This window comes from Podarcis melisellensis (genome assembly GCF_964234715.1).
Source record: "Podarcis melisellensis genome assembly, chromosome: 1".
In the NCBI taxonomy this organism is placed as follows: Eukaryota; Metazoa; Chordata; class Lepidosauria; order Squamata; family Lacertidae; genus Podarcis; species Podarcis melisellensis.
Genome location: NC_138528.1, coordinates 49,768,337 through 49,787,275, shown reverse-complemented (window position 1 = coordinate 49,787,275; position 18,939 = coordinate 49,768,337). Strand labels below are relative to the sequence as shown.

The 18,939-nt window shown below is 42.9% G+C and overlaps 1 protein-coding gene across 6 annotated transcripts in view; it reads right to left on the bottom strand.

The window, feature by feature from the left end:
• Positions 1–1,724: 1,724 nt before the first annotated feature.
• The window catches only part of ARHGAP1 (Rho GTPase activating protein 1), a 34,296-nt gene continuing 17,081 nt past the window's right edge, over positions 1,725–18,939 (bottom strand). Inside the window, exons 4-16 of one of the 6 annotated variants that reach the window (XR_014165839.1) lie at positions 17,130–17,159; positions 10,868–10,955; positions 10,416–10,547; positions 10,226–10,312; positions 8,972–9,070; positions 8,179–8,286; positions 7,864–7,940; positions 7,400–7,477; positions 6,703–6,831; positions 6,158–6,261; positions 5,333–5,557; positions 5,184–5,276; positions 1,725–5,152 (exon numbers count right to left, since the gene is read on the bottom strand). Coding sequence is in view for 3 of the 6 variants with exons in the window: in XM_081901799.1 (XP_081757925.1) it covers positions 5,378–5,557; positions 6,158–6,261; positions 6,703–6,831; positions 7,400–7,477; positions 7,864–7,940; positions 8,179–8,286; positions 8,972–9,070; positions 10,226–10,312; positions 10,416–10,547; positions 10,868–10,955; positions 17,130–17,159 (1,112 nt within the window). In the remaining 3 variants the exon portion in view is untranslated. Of the gene's footprint in view, positions 5,277–5,332; positions 5,558–6,157; positions 6,262–6,702; positions 6,832–7,399; positions 7,478–7,863; positions 7,941–8,178; positions 8,287–8,971; positions 9,071–10,225; positions 10,313–10,415; positions 10,548–10,867; positions 10,956–17,129; positions 17,160–18,939 lie in introns of all 6 variants that reach the window. The other 5 variants (XR_014165840.1, XR_014165841.1, XM_081901799.1 and 2 more) reach the window with 5 other exon arrangements.

Sequence of the window (18,939 nt, the reverse complement as noted above, 5' to 3'; positions counted from 1 at the left end):
CCCTTATGTGGTACTTTATTGCAGTACATGAGAATACAGTGGAACTCGGGTTAATTCGTTCTGGAGGTCTGCTCTTAACCCGAAACTGTTCTTAACTTGAGGTACCACGTTAACTAATGGGGCCTCCTGCTGCTGTAGCTGCACCACCGCTGCGCGATTTCTGTTCTCATCCTGAAGCAAAGTTCTTAACCCAAAGTACTATTTCTGGCTTAGCAGAGTCTGTAATCTGAAGCGTCTGTAACCCGAGGTACCACTGTACATAGCTAATAATTTACAAGTGTTTTGGTTAAAAGGAAAAGGGTCCTCAATTATATTTCTTTGGAACTAATTTTCAAGAGTTACTTCAACATGTATTCATATACTTTCCAATAAAAATGTTATGTAACTTACTTGAGCTGTCAGCCAGAGGCCTAGTGAAAAGTCTTATTTTAAAGAGATAAGTAGTGGAGCTGCTGGAAAATGCTAACTCTTCAACCACTTTAGTTACTGAAATACAATTTCATTTTTTAAAAAATCAACATGGTTTACAGCAATTCTATATACACAATAAAAACATTTAAAATCACAGGTCATCAACTACCTATATTCCAGACAGTGTTTTTCTTATTATGCATATAAAAATATACCTATTCAATCTCCAGTGGAAGAGTATTCCACAGGATTGGGCCAATGGCATGAAAGACTTGATTTCTTGTTGGTGTCAAATAAGCCATACCAGGGGATGACCAGCAATGTGCCTACAGAGGCACTCAGTAGTTGAGCTGGTTCAGATGGTCCCAAAGATACCTCAGGCCCAAGTTGTTTAGTGTTTGTAAATTAACTACCAAGCCACGTTCAACATCCTTGTATTAACAGGCAACCAGTGTAGATGTTTTAATTAGTGTTGTCAGCCATGTGCCCCCATCAGTCTAGTTACCACAATCTGCACCAGCTGGAGGTTCTGCATCAGGCCCAAGGGCCAGCCACAGAAAGTTCATTGGAATGATCAAGCCTTGAGGTTACCAACACAGAAGTTGGTGGTAGTGCCATTCTTAAACCAAAAGCCAGTAAAAAGGGGGGGTCAAAGGCAGGGGCACATCCTCCCTTCACACATTTGTTATACCCATTATCTAGCAAAGATTGATTTTCACCCGCTTTCACTTGGGGGAACATGATTGCCTGGGAAATGATCAGCTATGAGTTCAGGTTGGTGAACGTAAGATGAATAAACCTTAAAACTAGGAACTTGGTGCTAGTGATGTTGAAGATGAATATACTATATTAAATACATGAGGGTTCAGTTCCTCACTCAAAGTCAAGATTATGCACTCCCTTCCCTAAGCCCAGTAAACAAGGAATACCCTGCTGGGGGTGTGGGGTGCGGGATAAATATGCACAGGGGAGGATTTCCCCAGCTCTATTCCTCATCTGCATAAGGTGATTACACAAGTAAAACAAGCACAAGCTGCAGGTTTACTGTATATAGCACAGACAGCTATGAAGCAAGTAATGTAACAAAGTACAGCCTGAATAAAAGGTGGAAAAGTCCTATGATCAATTTACACCTACCAGACACTGCTACACTGGGCAAAGGATGAACAAATAACCTTCTCCCTGAAGGGGATTAGATATGCATTTCATCACTTACTGTATTGTTGTATAGGCACCAGGTGGATGATACTAATCAGTCTCTTTTGTTGACTGATTCTAGAACAACACATTGAAGAAAAACACCAAAACTGGTATTGGCTTTGGGTTTTTATTGAAGTACAAAAAGTGCAAACTGTGAAATACAAGATTGGTACCATTAGAAGGAAATAAACATGGGTGTGTAAATTAATGTCACAGTAAAAATAAAAATAAAAAACCCCAGCCCTGCTCCCAATAAACATCAATGAGAACAAAAATGCAAGATAACAGCAACAAAAAGCAAAGCTGTAAACTCTGCATACAGACCCCAGTGGAGAACACGCAACCAGGGGTCACTTGGCCATCAAAGACCTCTGCTGAGTCAGCAAAGAGACTTGCCAGAAGGCAAAGGTGGAAAACCGGCAGCCTTCCAGATGTTGCTGGATCACAATTCCCATCAACCCTGAAAACTGGCCAGGCTGGCTATGGCTAATGGGCACTGGAGTCCAACATCTGGAGGACCACAGGTTCCCCACTCCTACCACAAGGCATCCAATTAGCTTCAGCATAAGCAGCAGCACCCATAAGCTGTTCTCACTACAGATACATGACTGACTGCTAGAGGTGAGAGCACAGAGTGTATTCAGGGGGTACCAAGACACTGATGGGCTTTATTAGGCAAGCAAAGGATACAATAGAGATGGAGCGCTCCACCGACAGAAGCACTGTGGCCAATATCTAACATGGAAGCTACATGACAAGGAGGCAGCCAAGCAGGTGTAGCACTGGAAGTTTGCAGGAGGACAGAAAACAATGTGCAGCCATGGCGATCTAACCAGCTCTTGGCCTCTATTACAAGAGGAGCATGGAAGGACATAATTGGCCCTTTGAGATGCTGGTCTTCTAGCAATTCCAACCACTTGCTTGGATGCCTACCATCCTAATTCAGACAGCACACATGGCAGCAATCAAAAAAAGGGAAGGGGAAGGAAGTTCGGAGTTAACTGGCCAAAGATGCAAACTTAATTCGTAGGGTGCAGTCAGGCCTAGCATGCAGCTCCACCAATCGCCCACAGTGGTAAGAGATTTGAAAATGGAAAAAAAATGGTGAGGGGAGAGGGCAATGAGGCAAAGCAGACATTGCTGCCATGTATGTACTCCGGGTGTCCTGGAAGCTCCCACAAAGTAGGGAAAGCAACAGAGCTATTTTACACTGGCATACTTGCAGGGCTTTGTGAGTGCACTTTTAACTGTGTGCAGTAGCTAGCAATACAAAGATTTGCAATGTGTTTGGGGGTGGGGGAAATCACACATGCACACAAATTGGGAATCTGTGGACTTCATAAAAGTGTTACTGGGCAGCTATGACAGCACTTTCTCCCTCCTGCCTGAACTTGCTCCTAATCCTAAAAGAAGATGAGGAATTAATGTTACAGTGCAGTGGCTGAACCTGCAGCCTTGTGTCCTAAAGTGCCTGGGCCTTCCATTTCTAAGGCAATGATTTCCATGGAAACCAGCTGCTTCTCCTTCCAACCTGGGAACTTTGAACAGGAGCGAGCAAGTTAACCATGCTAAACTATTCTATACAAGAGATACTAGAAGGCAAAAGGCTCTTGCTCCTCCCATAGCCGTTCACTTGTTAGTGTTCTTGGTGAAAGCCTCTCCATGTCTCAGCTAAACAGAAAAATCAATGTTCCCAACTGCTGTGTTGTTCCAAATTTGGAATTAAGTTTATATGTTACCAGACTGAACACTTCCTATATGCTGACTGATCCTGTACCTTACGTAGGATGATGAACTCTGACCAACACATTCGTCAGCTCCTAATAGTGTCAAGCACTTCAGTTCACCATTTCCAGCCATCTGTGACAGATGTGGAATCCAATTCACAGGATCTGGCTGGGCTACGGGCACTGATAATTCACATGCAGATTTTAGTGCTCGCTTTGTCACTTTAAAACCATAGCACAGGCCTTCTTTTATTCAATTTTAAACATGTAAATGCCTACTGTGCATTTACAAAACTCACCTTGCCAGCTTCCCTCTAACTGTCTTATAACAGGAAGCCACAGGTTCTGGGAAGGTGGAGAAAAGCACCTCCAACTTCTCTGTAATCCTGTGAAACTCCAAGCTTGCTATTTTACAGGGCCAACTAATGGGTTGGGGTGTGGACAAAATAGCCTTACAACAGTTGGCAGTAATACATTGTGAAAATGCACTTTTACAACACTATTAAAAAGCAAAAGCTTCTATAGGCTCAGCAGAAAACTGCTATTTTTGAGAGAACACATTTGGCTTAAAATGTATGTGCTTGGGCCAATGGCTTAGCCTAGTCTAGAGTTCAGAATAATTCAGCTTTCTGATCTGAAAGGGGGAACAACTCACATAGGCAAGAATCTATGGAATAACCATACTGCACGGCTGCATAACCTTTCTCAGGTCAGAGAAAAGAGCAGCAATGCTTCCTATCTCCATGTGCCAAGGAAACAAAGGGTCCATCAGAGCCATTCTGGCATTCTTAAACTGTATTTCAGCTCAACAAGGACACAATGGCAGTGGTCCTTCAATGAGAAAACTCACCTTCCCCTAATTTTGGCACAAGATTGCCCAGTAGATTGGGGCAAGGAGGTTTCTGCACAAGGTTCTTGAGTTTGGCCTCAGTGATCTGTCTTTTGCTTGAGTATGCTCTCATCACAATGGTAAGGCAGCAGCAACCAGAGGCACAGATGTCTGTGCTTCAGTTACAGGAATGGGCAGTGTTTTAATCTGGCCTTTGGCATTTTGAAGAGCTATTACCACCACAGCAGGCACCCCCTGCATGACTCCTACCGTCTGGCAGGGGGGAGAGCAAAACACACACAAAATCACTATCCCCCCCCCCCAAAAAAGGAAAACCTTAATGGCAAGGCCAGTTTCGCAGAGACACTCTCTTCAAAAGGGCATTACAAAAAGAGTGGGCTCCACAATATCTGAGGGCACTAACCTTTAAATCATGGCAGGGAAATTGTAACAGCACCTACCACAAGTGCTAGAGTTCCTTGAAATGTACAAATAGCTGTCTATTCAGAAACATGGGCACTTCCAGGACAAAGCAATCTTCTTTTATACCCCATGTTTTCCATAGGGCTAGGGGTCAGCTTTTCCATCAAGGGTAGCAAGCTGGTTGTGTTCAGTAGCGGCCGTAGCCTTCCAAAATGGGAATGCTCAGAACTGATTTGGGTGCATGTGGAGAACCAATGTGAGCCAAAGAAGAGAAGTAGAAATAGATTCCTCTCAGCCAAAGAGCCACTGCAGCAACACATATTAGTCCAGATCACACAGGCACCAAGAGGTAGGGATTCTGCTGGGGTACAAGAAGAGCTACTTGAAGGGAACTGAAGGAATTAAGAGTAATCTGGACACTCCACTTCTAGAGATGGGGAGGCCAGCTTCCCAGCCCACTTGACCACCCCTTCTCTCTCTCTCTCTCTCTCTCTCTCTCTCTCTCTCTCTCTCTCTCTCTCTCTCTCTCTCCCTCTTTCACGCACATGCGCACACACACACACTCTCAATACCATCTCCTACTCCTCTTTCACTCCACTCATCACCTTATGCTTTTCTAAGCTTGGCCACGGTTCCAAGATAAAGTAGAAAGGAAAAGGGGAGGGGGAGGGAAGGAAGGAAGGAAGGAAGGAAGGAAGGAAGGAAGGAAGGAAGGAAGGAAGGAAGGAAGGAAGGAAGGAAGTGGTCACAGTGGACACATGGTGTGTCAGCACAAACAGGCTCTCAATCAAGCCTCCAGGCTCTGGAAAAGCTCCCTCTGGTTGTCCAGTAGGAATTTGCTGAACGTATTGATAGGATTAATGGCTTTGAGGGTAATGGCTGCATCTTTGGCCCACAGCAGGTTTGGGCCAAAAACGACGGCCAGGTTAGTGTTGGTCATCTTGTTGATGTCGCTGTTAGCAGAGACCTATGTAGGAGGGAGGAAGGAAATACTTCACTTTAGAGACAAATAAATTTTGATTCTGTCTTCCTAGTTCCTCACCATCTGCCTCTAGAGAGCTCTAGGCTTATACACAAAGGAACATCCAATAGAAAGCATGCATGAAGAAATAACTTGCAGACGAGACCTTAAAATGTGGCAGCAATCATTCTTGCTTCTTCACAGGCTGGAAATTTTAGCCTGAAACTGTTTTCTTCTATTGATTAATGGAAATAAAACCTACTTTTGCACCAACTCCTTCTTTAATCATTTAGGCTTCAAGCTTTCAGAGAAAAGCATTAACAGATTACTTAAATGGCAAAACAGATGTTGTAAATCATAGCCTTTTGCTGGGTGTAACAACAACAACCCCACCCCATTGGCTGTCTCCAGCATCAAGTATCCAGATGTACTCTGCTTCTGAACACACAGGAGCCATTTAGTCACTATAGTTTGCAAAATCACAAGAGAGAAAAGCCTAATTCAGCCTGAAAGCCATTTAAGCCCGTTCCTATCACCGTATCTTGTGGCAGCGAATTTCAGATGTTGCATATATGCTGTGCAAAGAAATGCTTTGGGACAGCTCACCTGCACAAGGAAGGACATCAGTGAACACAGCACTTGGTAATTTTCTTCCGGGAGACTCTGGAGGGTTTTGCGAACAATATCTACACGCTTTTCTTCCTCTACACCTGGAAAGGAAAGCAAGTGGGGCATTTATACCAGCAAGCAAAGTCCTAGCTTTCATGTGGAGAGATGGATTGCAGAGGAAAAGCCCTCAAAAAGTCATACCTTGGATCCCAAACACCTTGCAAGTCAAACGTTTTGACTCCTGAATGCCGCAAACCCAGAAGCGAGTGTTCCGGTTTGTGAATGTTCTTTGGAACCTGAACATCCGATGGGGCTTCCGCAGCTTCCAATTGGCTGCAGGAGCTTGGAAGTTGAACAGACTTCTGGAATGGATTCCGTTCAACTTCCAAGGTATGACTGTACTAGAATTAGGACTTTTACTATGCTGCCCTGGGAAAGCGTAATCCAGCCAATCTGCTGTGAGAGTACAGCACAACTCTGGGTAGAGTGTATTTAGAGGAGTTTTCTGCTTTGGGATCAGGACACTCTCGGTAGCCACTCACTGTAGAAACTGACGACGTCATTGTAGAGACCATAGGTGAGGAGAGGCTCAGGCAGCTCCCGCAAGAAGGTCTTGAGAATCACAGCTGGCAGGTGCACGTCCTCATATTGCACAAAGTCCACAGGCAGCCCTGGTAAGAGAGTGGATAGGTTCAAAGCCATAACTAGAGCACCAGGGCTGAACCCCCTCCACCTGGCAGAATAAGGAACTTATCCAAAGACCGGGAACTGGAGGCAGAAGCATGGCAGGAGCAGGTAACACACTGTCAAAAAAAAAGGATCAGTGGTACTCAATCCTCCTCCAAAGCAGCAATCATTAGGAGCATTGGAAGAATTGCTTCAAAAATACCAGCAACAGGATTCCAGCAAATATTAGGGAAATGGAGAGACACACACCCCAGAGGATGAAACAGAGGAAACACATTATACATTGATCAAACATAATTGCTGTGGAAGGTTAAGCACCTGCTTTATCCAGGGGGTATAGATTTAGACTGGAATAGGTTTATGTCAAAAGGAATAAACTCCTTGGATTCCAGACAAGTTTCAAACAGAGATCTATTCAGAAGTTAAAGCACGTTGTGGGAGGGCACAAGTCCAAAGTGCTTAGGGCAGATATGGGGCCTAGACAAAAAGAATGGTGGAAAGGGGCAGTGGAGTAGCTTAAGCAGACTTCTGGAACCTAATGCAGGCACTTACCCATATTATATTTCTGCTGAACTTCTCTGACTGTCTGGGTGTTTGCTGATCGTCGGAAAATCCCCTCTGTGTTAAGAGCTGGGGACAAAGAGAAACAGAAGAGCACAGTCTCAGGGAAGACCTACCACACATAACAGCAAGTCTTTCCAATATCACAGGACAAGGACATCCTGAAAGCCACATGCACAGAGACACTTGCATGGGAACAGTTATGCAGAAGGCACTTGGGGAATTAGGTTAGTAGAATCCCTCAGTTCCCTAGTGTTCAATTTTGCTGTGTCTTTCTGAAGACCAGAATCAAATGACAAGAAAGATAGTAAGATGGGCAGTGGAAAAAGAATGAGTCTGTGCTAAGGCATCTTAAAAAGGCTAGGCTGATGCAACAGAAGGGTGCTGTTGGGAGACAAAGGAGAGAGGATGTAGCAACAAGACAAGTCAGAAGAGGGTTCTTCCAGCTCACTCACCATGCTGCTGCAGATAGGCAATGGTCTCCCTTACCACAAGTGGAATGGGATTCTGATCCAAGCTCTTCTCCCGTAAGCTGTTGAGAAAGGAGAAGCTTAGACTCTTCCTGTCACTTCCCCCAAAGAAACATCTTTGAATCAGACATAATATCCAGTGTATCACTGGCCCTGATCTAGAAAGCTCAAGGCTGGCAAAAGTCAAGCTAACCACAGGTGCCGATTCAAGATGATTGGAAAGCATTTCCAGAACTACCCACAGATAGACTATAGGTATCACTGGTCCACCAAGAAAAGAAAAGAGATGAGGATACTCACTGCTGGAGAGAAACTCCAAACTGTTGGTTTGGCAGAGGTGGGCGTGGTGGGGTTACTTTCTGAGGCACTTGGGGGGGCTTCTGCAGAGATCTCAGATATTCATCATACCTACAGTGAGAGACAGACACAAACATGTATGTATGTATGGAATCATTCTAAACTACACCAAAAAGTGCTAAGCTGGTGTCCAGTGTCCCATTATCCTGTAAACACAAGCCCAGAGGCCCTGGCACTACGCTAGTTACAAGCTACCTCTTGTAAGAAGTACTTACAAGCTACTTCTGCTACATCAGTAGCGAGGATCCTTTTTTAGCCCGAAGCCACACTCCCTCTTGGGAAACCTTCCGAGGGTCACATGACAATAAAGAGCAAGCCATGCAGAGGAGAGAGCCATCTCAGCAGCTCACAACATCATACTGTATGTGCCGACAAGTCAGACTCCCAGTGTCCCTTCGCCACCCCACTCCCTCTCTGCTCACCCTGTTCTCCTCCCTGTTACAGCCTCCTCTACAGAAACAAAAGGTAAGCTAGTAGGCAAAGTGGATAATGATGATGATGTTGATAATAATAATAATAATAATAATAATAATAATAATAATAACAACAACAACAACAACAACAGGTATAAAAGCATAATGAAACATCAAACAATAACAATCTAATCCAATATAAAAAGTCACAATAACTTTAAAACAAACAACTTATGTCAAACAAAGCAACATTAAACAATTCATCAGAATCTAATAGTAAACAGTAAAATTAAACACCAGCAAATAATTAAACATGCTCTCACTTTAGCACCTGGCTTGGGATACCCAGCTGCTCCAGTTTCACATGCTCCTCCAGGTCACTCAGGTAGTTTGCATAGAAAATCTTCCGTCCAAACTTAAAGCTGCAAGACAGGTGACAAACCAGTAAGAAAGAAATTAGGGTACAGAGTAGCAGCACTAGTACATCTGTGGGTGGCTTGTAGAGATGAGATGAAGAGGTAAAAATGGTACCGAGAACTGTGAGGCAATGCTTGTGTACCAGTTGCACCACTCTGCAGTTCCCTAACACATAGGCAGGGATTTGTCCATTACTGAAATACCCCAGCTAGGCCTGACAATGTGCTAAAAGGTACTTCTCTGGTGCCTCAACCTGGGGATTTTGCTGACAATACAAGTTATGTCCTTTGTTATTTCCTCCTCATTCTCTGGCAGAGGCCAGGAAATATCTGAAGCAAGTCTGGGCTATTAGCCAACTAAAGGACAACAATGCAAGCCGGGGCCTGCATGTCAGGGTCAGTCACTCAGCATAAGTCAGAAACAAAGTTTATCAAACCTAATTCTTCAGTTAGACAGAAAAGAGGAAGCAACAAGCTCCAGTGAAGTACTAATCTGCAGGACAATTTCCACACTCTCAGAAAGAGATCAAGAGTATGCAGGAACATGATACCCACTTTCCTCTGACCTCATAGGACTATATAATGCAATTCAAGGCACACACTGAAAGCTTTGGACAGAAAATGGAGGGGTTCTTGCAACTACGACAGGATATAGCTGACATCAGTGAGCAACAGCTGTCTAAAAATGATATGGAATATACAAGATGAGCCATCTATGCATATCCTTGCAATGAACAAACACTCTAGGAGCCCCACATTATAGAAATTATAGCTTATAGAAATTAGAGCCAATATTTTGTGTACTGACAAGCCACGGAGATGCAAAGTGGGGATCTGAACCTGCAACTGTGAGTCACTTTCTCTCTCAATCTAATCTATCTCATAGAGTTGTTACGAGGATAAAACTGTGGGTAACAATGCATGCTACCCTCAAGCTTCATGGAGGAAGGACATGGATAAAAATGTAAAATTAAATGAAAGGTGTTATCAGATGCTGTCATCATAGTAAGTGTTTACAAATACACAAGTTACCAGCAACCTACTTAACAAAAAAGTCTCAGGATTCTGATGATAAAACCCCACTTGGCTCCTAAGGAAGCCACTCCTCCTCATACCAAAGCGAGTTCCACCACAGAGCAAAGTACCTTTGCACTTTCCTACCTGATCAAGGGCTTGAAGAGAATCAGCAGTGTCTTGATGAACATCGTTGGGTGCACAATGTACAATGCTTTGATGTTCTTCTTGTATCTAATAATGAGAGAAAGATGAGAAGCCAAGCCAACCCTTTCACCCAAAAAAGTTCCCGCACAACAATTTGACCCTTGCAAAATCCACAGCCACACACACTTACTTGCGGTCAAATTCCCGGTAGGCATCCCGCAGCCAGCTCAGGGATGGCTTGTTCTCACTGGTCAGGCCATGGTGCAAATAGACTAAGGTGTAATCACTCTCAACATACTGGTCCAATGTATACTTCAAATAGCTGAGGAGAGATGGACATACCTAAGCTCCAGAGTTTTTTAAAAATATGTATTTGCTTCTTTGCCTCCTGCAGTCACAGCATAAGGAAAGTAATATAGGTAACACAGGCACAGAGGTAGTGAATATACAGCCAGAGGGTGGGGTTAGATTGATGAAGGGCACTCCTAACCAAGTGTTTAAGGAATTTTGGCTTATATCTTAGTTGGGGGTTAATTGGTACCCAAATTCATGTAGTCAAAATCATTACAGATTTGAATGATCAGGGGAGAGTCTCAGGTCTAATCTTGACCAAAGCAGGTGGTTCCCTCCAGCAGCACTCACCTCAGCAGTTTCACATGATCAAGCTGATAGCTGGGAGGCATCCGGCAGGCACTGAACAGAATTACTTTCCGCCCATACTTGTCGTCACCTGAGGACAAAAAATGCCACACATCACAGCAGGTTGAAAGACAAAGCATGAAGACACCACAATAGGCAAATAATGGAGCACTGCTTGTGGAGTACTCAACTATTCCAAGGTGATACTAGTGGAAAGTTCAAAGGCTCTGCTTTGTCAAAAAAGTTAACAATGCAACATGAAACTTCACCAGTATGGAGAGAAGGCTGCATTTTGAGAGGACCCAAGGGTGAGAAGTGGAATAGAGCAAGGCATGGTGAAAAGAAATTATGAGGGGCACATACTCTTGGATCACGAGCAGACAATTTGAAATGATTCTCAAGCAGGAAATAGCCTAAAATACCCCCAGAGGAGCAGAGTATCCACAGGGCTATTCTAGTAAGCATTGCTGAGGTTTGTGATTCCAAGGTGGAGAGGGGAGGAAAGACAATACTTCCCCCACAAACATTCAGAGAAAAGGTCACTGATCCTTTACAAAGTATTGGCCTTGCCCATCATTTCCCCCCAGTGTATCCACAGTTCCATACCACCTGCTGTCCTTGTAGATAAGGAAAGAACTAGAACACAAACAAAATCAAGGACTGCACAATGACAAATTGGCCTGAAACACTATGGATCAGAAAGCGAATCAGCTGTGAGAAGAAGCCACCAGCAAACTGCAGAAGCACAAGATTTTATGCTATCAGCCTGGAACAAATACTCTGTAAAATAATCTTTAACTTCTTCCCCAGTCCCAAATGAGGCAGATGACCTAGTAAGTCTGCTTCAGCAGTGTTACAAACTAGGCCTGGGGGTGATATATAGCTCTTGTCACATGAAAGTCCAATAAATGCCTTACCATGGGTTTTTTCTGGTTATTTCGTGACAGTGAAATTACCACTAATGTGAAATTTATGACAACAGTAAAAGCCTTTGCAATAATCTATGGCTGAGAGCAGTAATAATGACATCAGTAGAACAACGCATAAACACAGGTCTTGCCTCTCTGTCCACTTACAATGAGCGGAGCTAAAAGCATTTGATAAGTAAGACAAAATTGTAGAAGGAAGCGGATAATATTAATGAATGGCCATTAAATGCTCTGGTTGATCATGGACTTCTCACTAGAAGTTACCTCATCAGCAGCTGGTTGCATTTGACAATGTTAGCTCTATTCGAAGAACATTCATGCTACAATAAATTTTGGTCTGAATCATCCTCTCTCAGGATCAATCTCTTCACGCACACAAACCTGTACCCATGAGGAAGAAATTGTGTACCAATGACCATCTCCTATTTGTGCAAAGGTACACATTTCTGCATATGAGGAGGGACTAGATGGTGCCACAAAGCTCTTTGGGGCTTTCTCTATCATAACACTGAAGATGTTAAAAATGCACACCTTCCATGCTGCAAAGTCAGCCACCATCATTTATTACCTTTACCTCACATTTATTACCACTACCAGCCCACTTTATACTTAATCCAGGCTCAGAAGGGAATAGAGGTTTGCTTTTTAAAAAGTAAAATAAAATAAGGAAGATGGCCCCAGGATTCTATGAGTTCTACATACTCAAAAGAACAAAAAGCATGAAGTCTGTTCAGTACACATACTGGATGGTAAATAAAACTCATTCATGGGTGATAAAGATTTATCTAATTTAGAAGGCAATCCTTTGGTCTTCCCTCTACCCTCAAGTGTCACTTAGCAGCAACCATTCCATTAAGTTACAAATGAGGGAGATGGAAACCAGGACCATTCCATAAACTCTAAGGAACTAGCTCCTTTTGGCTCTTCTTCTCCCTGGAACCTTGCTATCCCAGTTGGTCTTCATAATAGCTTTGTAACTTTACAATCTGGTGCCAGACTTTACATGTTTTCCTCTTCCTTACTTATCACTTTCTCTCTCCCTTTCTCTGTGTTTTTAAGAAAGTAAGCAGGGACAGTCTTGTTTTTATTGATCTCTAGGGTAAGCTGCTCTACTACCTTTTTTTTTTTTTTTTTTTTTTACTAAAAAGCAAGGTAGAAAAGCTTTAAAATATACCAACTATAACCCATGATCCAAACAAATCAAATGCCTTCATGAGAGGGAAGTAACTAAAAGTCATAGATACATCTTTTAATGTTTTGCTTCACAGAGCAGAGAGAGTAGGAGTGGCAGTCTCTAGTATGTTGTATATACACAAAAGGAATGACAATCTGCACATCACAGGAATAGAAAGAGTCAATTAAGCTATGTATCTAGTATGCTACTCTACCCACCTAAAACCCTAACCATAATAAGAGATTTCCCTTCATCCTGCCTATTTTCCTCTTCTCATTTGACTTCCTTCAACACATAAACAGAGATTATGTAGCTATAAAGCTTACTCCACACCCCCCCCAAAAAATATGCAAACAGCTGCAGCACGGGAAGTCAAGGACATGCTTAAGGTAGAGGGGGAGCACCAGGTAAATGCCATGGGGATGCAAGGATGATATACCATCACATGAACACATGTGAAGCATGCGAAGGTAGAAGACATTGCAGGACAACATGGCACCCACCAGAGACAGAAAAAAAAGAAGAGCAATGCAGAGGTCATCTGGAACGACCGTACAAAACTACAGCCAGATCACAAGACCAATGTCCAACAGTTTATCCCACGGTTGCCCAAAAATAGAGTACCTAACCAAGGGACTTCCAAACAGCTTCCCATATATTCAATGGCCACAAACTGTGTGTACGCACATCCAGTGTACACACTGGAGTAGATTGCAGATGCTCCTGGCAGTACATTGAATGGTGTCACAATCTTGTGACCAATGTAGTAAAATGGTGCTCCTATGAGATATTTTGCAGTCTTGCACCCCTTTTTGATGAGAACAAAATAATTCCCGGTACGCATGATGGTGCAATATATCATGAAAAGAAACCCTATTAGGTTGGAAGAAGAAATGCTCCTGCCTAAAGAAGTCTGAGTGGCAAGACCTGAATGGTAGTATCTGTTGACTCTGCAAACCACAGCTGTTCTATTAAGAAATGGAGAATCTTCCTTTGACAAAGACAATGTGAATTTCTGTAATGGGAAATGGGAAAAGAACCTGAATAGATTAATAACTCAGGTGTGGAATTATAGTAGTCACTTTCACCAATGCAACATTTTATGATAATTAGTCCTGTGCAGATGTTTTTGAGAAATTGATTTTTAAAACTTGGCAGTGTATAAATAGAACACAATGCAAGATCAAACTATATTGACATCTACTGCTTTAGAGCAGCATTTTCCAACTGGTGGGTCAGAAAACAACATCAGGCAGATGGGGTATTTAGGATGGATCTTCAAATTGCCAGCTGTAAGTGTCAAGAGAAAGGAACACATATAACTATGGTTCCACTTCAAGGTCTTAAAGTTGGAAAAGACTACAACTTCAGGTCAAACCTGGCTCTTCAGGACCTGGACAAGTAAAAGCCACTTTATGGTTACACTTGCCCCACAAGCTTCTGGTTACCTGAAGTAAGTATCCCATATGCAATCTCAAATCAAGTGATGAAGCCTCTTAATAGTCACTGATTCTTTCTAGCTCATCTCCTGATTGTTCTATTTGTTTTTCATAGACTAAGCAAGACTTGTTTCTACAGGCTTCTACTTCTAGACCAAGCTCTAGGTAAGGTAGCATAACATTCCATTAAATGCAAATATGCACCCTAAGACTATTCTTGTATGACACAACTAGATAGAGTCCCATCAGTCCATGCAGGGAGCATTCAGCATGCACCCAACAGTAAACAATTATTCAGCCACCTTTGTCCCAAACGGGTTAGCTGTAATTATCATAAAAGCTCCTGCTTAAATCTGAAATAAAGCCCCTGCTGGTGTTGAACCGTAAAACATTGTATGCACTAGAAATTGCACTGCACAGTTGTGGTGTGTGGCCCTGTTGTTACCAGGTACAGCTGCAAAGCTAACAATGACAACAACTTCTACAAGACTATCTTCAAATAAACTAAAGCACTTCCATGTTGTGCATTATCTAGAAAAATGTCCAGGCCATTTGAAATTTGAGCAACAAGTCCAAAGTGTGATAAACTTCAGCAACACTATGAAACAATAACCCATGTGTCAAGTTTCTATGCAAATCAAATGAGAAAAGGTATTTTTTTATGACCTGATTAATGCCTCAGGTGTGGAATTACAGTACAGTGGTGCCCCGCAAGACGAACGCCTCGCAAGACGAAAAACCCGCTAGACGAAAGGGTTTTCCGTTTTGGAGGCGCTTCGCAAAATGAATTTCCCTATGGGCTTGCTTCGCAAGACGGAAAAGTCTTGCGAGTTCCTTCGTGTTTTTTTCCCCTTTCCCCCCTTTTCCTAAGCCGCTAAGCCGCTTATCAGCTGATCCGCTGATAAGCCGCTTAACAGCTGATCGCTAAAAGCCGCTAAACCGCTAATAGCGCTAATCCGCTAAGCTGTCAATGGGCTTGCTTCGCAAGACGAAAAAAACGCTATACGAAGAGCCTCACGGAACGAATTAATTTCGTCTTGCGAGGAACCACTGTACTCATCTGCACATGGCAGCCCATTTAATTAGAAATGTTCTGCTATTGCAGTAAAAAGTGTAAAATACCCTAGGTTATAACACAGCACCATTTTATAATTCACACAGACACACACATACACACTGACATTCTCCCCATCTAGGAAAACATGTCCACGCCACACTGTTGGACGTGCAGCAGTTCTTTTATTCCTCTGAGAATACTCTGGTTAACAACCGCACTTCTCATAGCAGGGATTCTTTCCATGTAGCGGGGGGAAATACATCTAAATTAACCTAAGTGAGTAAGGAAACAACAGATTGTTTAAAAAGCCTCAGAGAAGTTCTCAGAATGCAGAATGTGGAGAACTGCATGTTGCAAATAACACAGTGAGTTGTCACATCTCTTGATTAAACAGGAAGTCTACGGCTGCTCCTTTTCCTGCACTATCAAGTTGATGATATGACCCTTAAAGTGATCGGGGAAATGGCTTGAGACATAACGCAGGCAAATAAATGAAAGCAATGGTGGTATAGTTAAGAGCCAGCACCGCTTTGTCTAGGGCATTTATATTTCTGAAGGTACAAAACAGTCTTGTCATCATAAACAAGGCTGAAAAAATTCAGGGTTCTTGGCAGTTCAAGGTGCTTCCTCTACACCACTTCTGTGATCAAAGTGACCTTCATGGAGCTTCTAGATATATGCAGAGATGCCTGAGGAAGCCAAAAGTCAATGGCTACATTTAGAGATGGAGAACTGAGGCATTTTTCAGCCACAACTCAGTTCCAGCACCTCTCAGGTTGCCATTATAAGAGAACGAGGGGGGTGTTCATGATGATTTCTGGCACCTCTTCTTCTAGAAAAATAGCACGGTGGAGAACTGACACTAGTCAGTGTTTCAAAGTAACCATCTACTTGCATCTAAATTGGTGGAAAAATGATTAGCATAGAATCAGAGACATGATCTGCAGATACAGCAGGCCAGTGACCACTTGCAAGAAGAGATGATGAAGAATGGAAGACCTACTACGGAATAAACAGAGAATGGCAGGCAAATGTACTTGCCTAGGCTGTTCAGCAAACAATGGGTTCAGCCTACCGCTGGGTCACAGGGGATAAAGAAGGCCAAGTTCTGCCAAAGATTTGTGTCTGAATGATGCCACAGTGGGAATAAAGCAACAACAGCTCCATCCTGCATAGATTCCAAATAAGATAAATCACACTTCACTGTCATGCAACATCCTGCAAACTCTTAGCTGCAGAAGAAATCACCCGCAAAAGATTTCCGATTGGGAAAGTTAGCAGTAATGACTGCCTGGGAGACATGTCCTGATGGATAGTACACCCATCACCATTCAAGAAAAAAAGAAGGCAGGCTGAAGCATCAAATGAGAACTGCGGCACCCAAAGTGAAGACCGCAAGCTGAAGTCCACACAGAGCTCTGCCAGGGAATTTCCAAGCCACATATTCAGTTTGGAAAGCTACCAAGATGGCTATACCACCAGCTTAGAGAAGCATGGCTGCAATCTACTTGACATAATGCACATCAAGTACAACTTTGAGGTTCTGGGATGCCACCCTCAGCTTTGCAGAATTTGGGCTCCCCTGAGATAACCCAGCCACAGGCCACAGTCATGCTAAAGAATGCCACATTCTTTAAATGCCAATGACACCAGGTATTCCACCTACCTGGCTGGACCCCATCAAGTGCACCCTGCCCTGGAGGAACAGAAACAAAGTTACATTATACCATAATAACCAAAGTCCTTTAACCAGAATAATCTTAAGGACTGAGCTGAAAGGGCTGGACAGAAAAGTTCCAACACACACACAGTTGCATACACTCACAACTACAACAAGCTCAAAAACATGATTACCTAGTTGTTAACTAGATAAATCTAGAAGTTGATTTTTCCCCCTCCTCCCTTTCTAGACTCTGCTACAATCTGGATGAACTATTGCTTTTTTATATGTCAGGTTTCCCATACAAGGTATGCATGAAAAGGTAAACAATAGCTTTTTCATACTACCAGACATTTAAACAACAGGATATTGCTAATACTGAAAAGTCAGTGAACCCAGTTTCAGTTACAAAAATGAATGTTCCCATGTCCATTTCAAGGTCCTTAATATTGGTCCTGATATATAGAAAATAGAAAATAGAATGCTCTAGGATTTAAGAACTCAGAACCACCACCTGTTCCACTCCTCTTTCACACAAGTTTTGAGACCCAAGAGTAGCCAGTCACAGGGGAGTTTAAGAGATAACTTCAGTTCCTAACACTTCTGGGATCAAGGACTGCTTCTTGCTCAGCAGAACTAAAAAAAACAAAACAATAATTCAGGAAATCAAATCCCTCATTACTTGGTCAATACCTCTGAAAAGCCAGCAAACATACACAGACAGAAGCAGGAAGAGAAGTTCCTGTGGATTACAGGAAAGTAAGCATGCTCCATTTGAGGCAAAAGGATGTACATCGCCAAAGGACAGCCCTAGGCCAGATCCTAGAGCAATGATGCTGAACCTGGGTCCTTCAGATGTTGTTGGGACTACAACTCCAATCATCCCTGACCATTGGCCATGCTGGCCAGGACTGATGGGTGATGTAGACCAACAACATTTAGAGGGCCACAGGTTCCCTATCCTTTACCTAGAGTGTCCCAAAGTCCCACTACAACACATAGGCACATGCTCAATGGCAGTCTCCCAGTTTTAAAAATGCTGCTGCAAAAACACAGAAAGAAAGCCTTAAGAGGCTTTCCCCAAATCAATCACTGGAGTACAGCATGTTAATTGCTCATCAGACACTGAAATAATTGAATTCAAAAGTATTAACAATCATTTCCAATAATTCAGCCTAAAGCAGAATCAAACAAAGAAAGGAAACCAAAAGATTTACTAATCAATGCTCCCCATCACAAGTTATTCCAGCAACTTTCATACTTCTAGACTCCAGAGAACCCCAGAATTGTCAAGGCATATCAAGGGCCCCAAGGCCACAGTAATAAAAGATAGACGTCCCAAAGGTTAAATTCAGAATAGCCTATGGCATGTAATCTGGATGATCACTTGGGATAAGGACATGACATTTCCATTGTCTTTGAAACCAAAGTTACAACACTGCCTGGTATCAGAAATGACCACATTTCCCCAAAGTTCAGGTTGCGTCTCTGCCTCAGACAACCATCCCTAGTTCAACAAGGAAGTTGCATATCTACCTAGACTAGCCTAATATTTAGCTACAGCTACAACTCCCATCATTTGTGACCACAGGCATTGTTGGCTGTGGTGGGAGTCCAACAACATCTGAAAGGGCACAAGTTAGAGGATTAAAAAGAGCCTCCTGCTTCCATTGTGCAAGCTATCAATCAGTAGCAGCAGTGGTTCAGGTTGTCACCTGGAGATAGAAGAAACAAAATCAGCCTTGAAATGCCTTCAAGACATTGAGAGCTGCCAACAGATACAGCATCTAGTCAAACTATTTCTTTGCAGTCATTT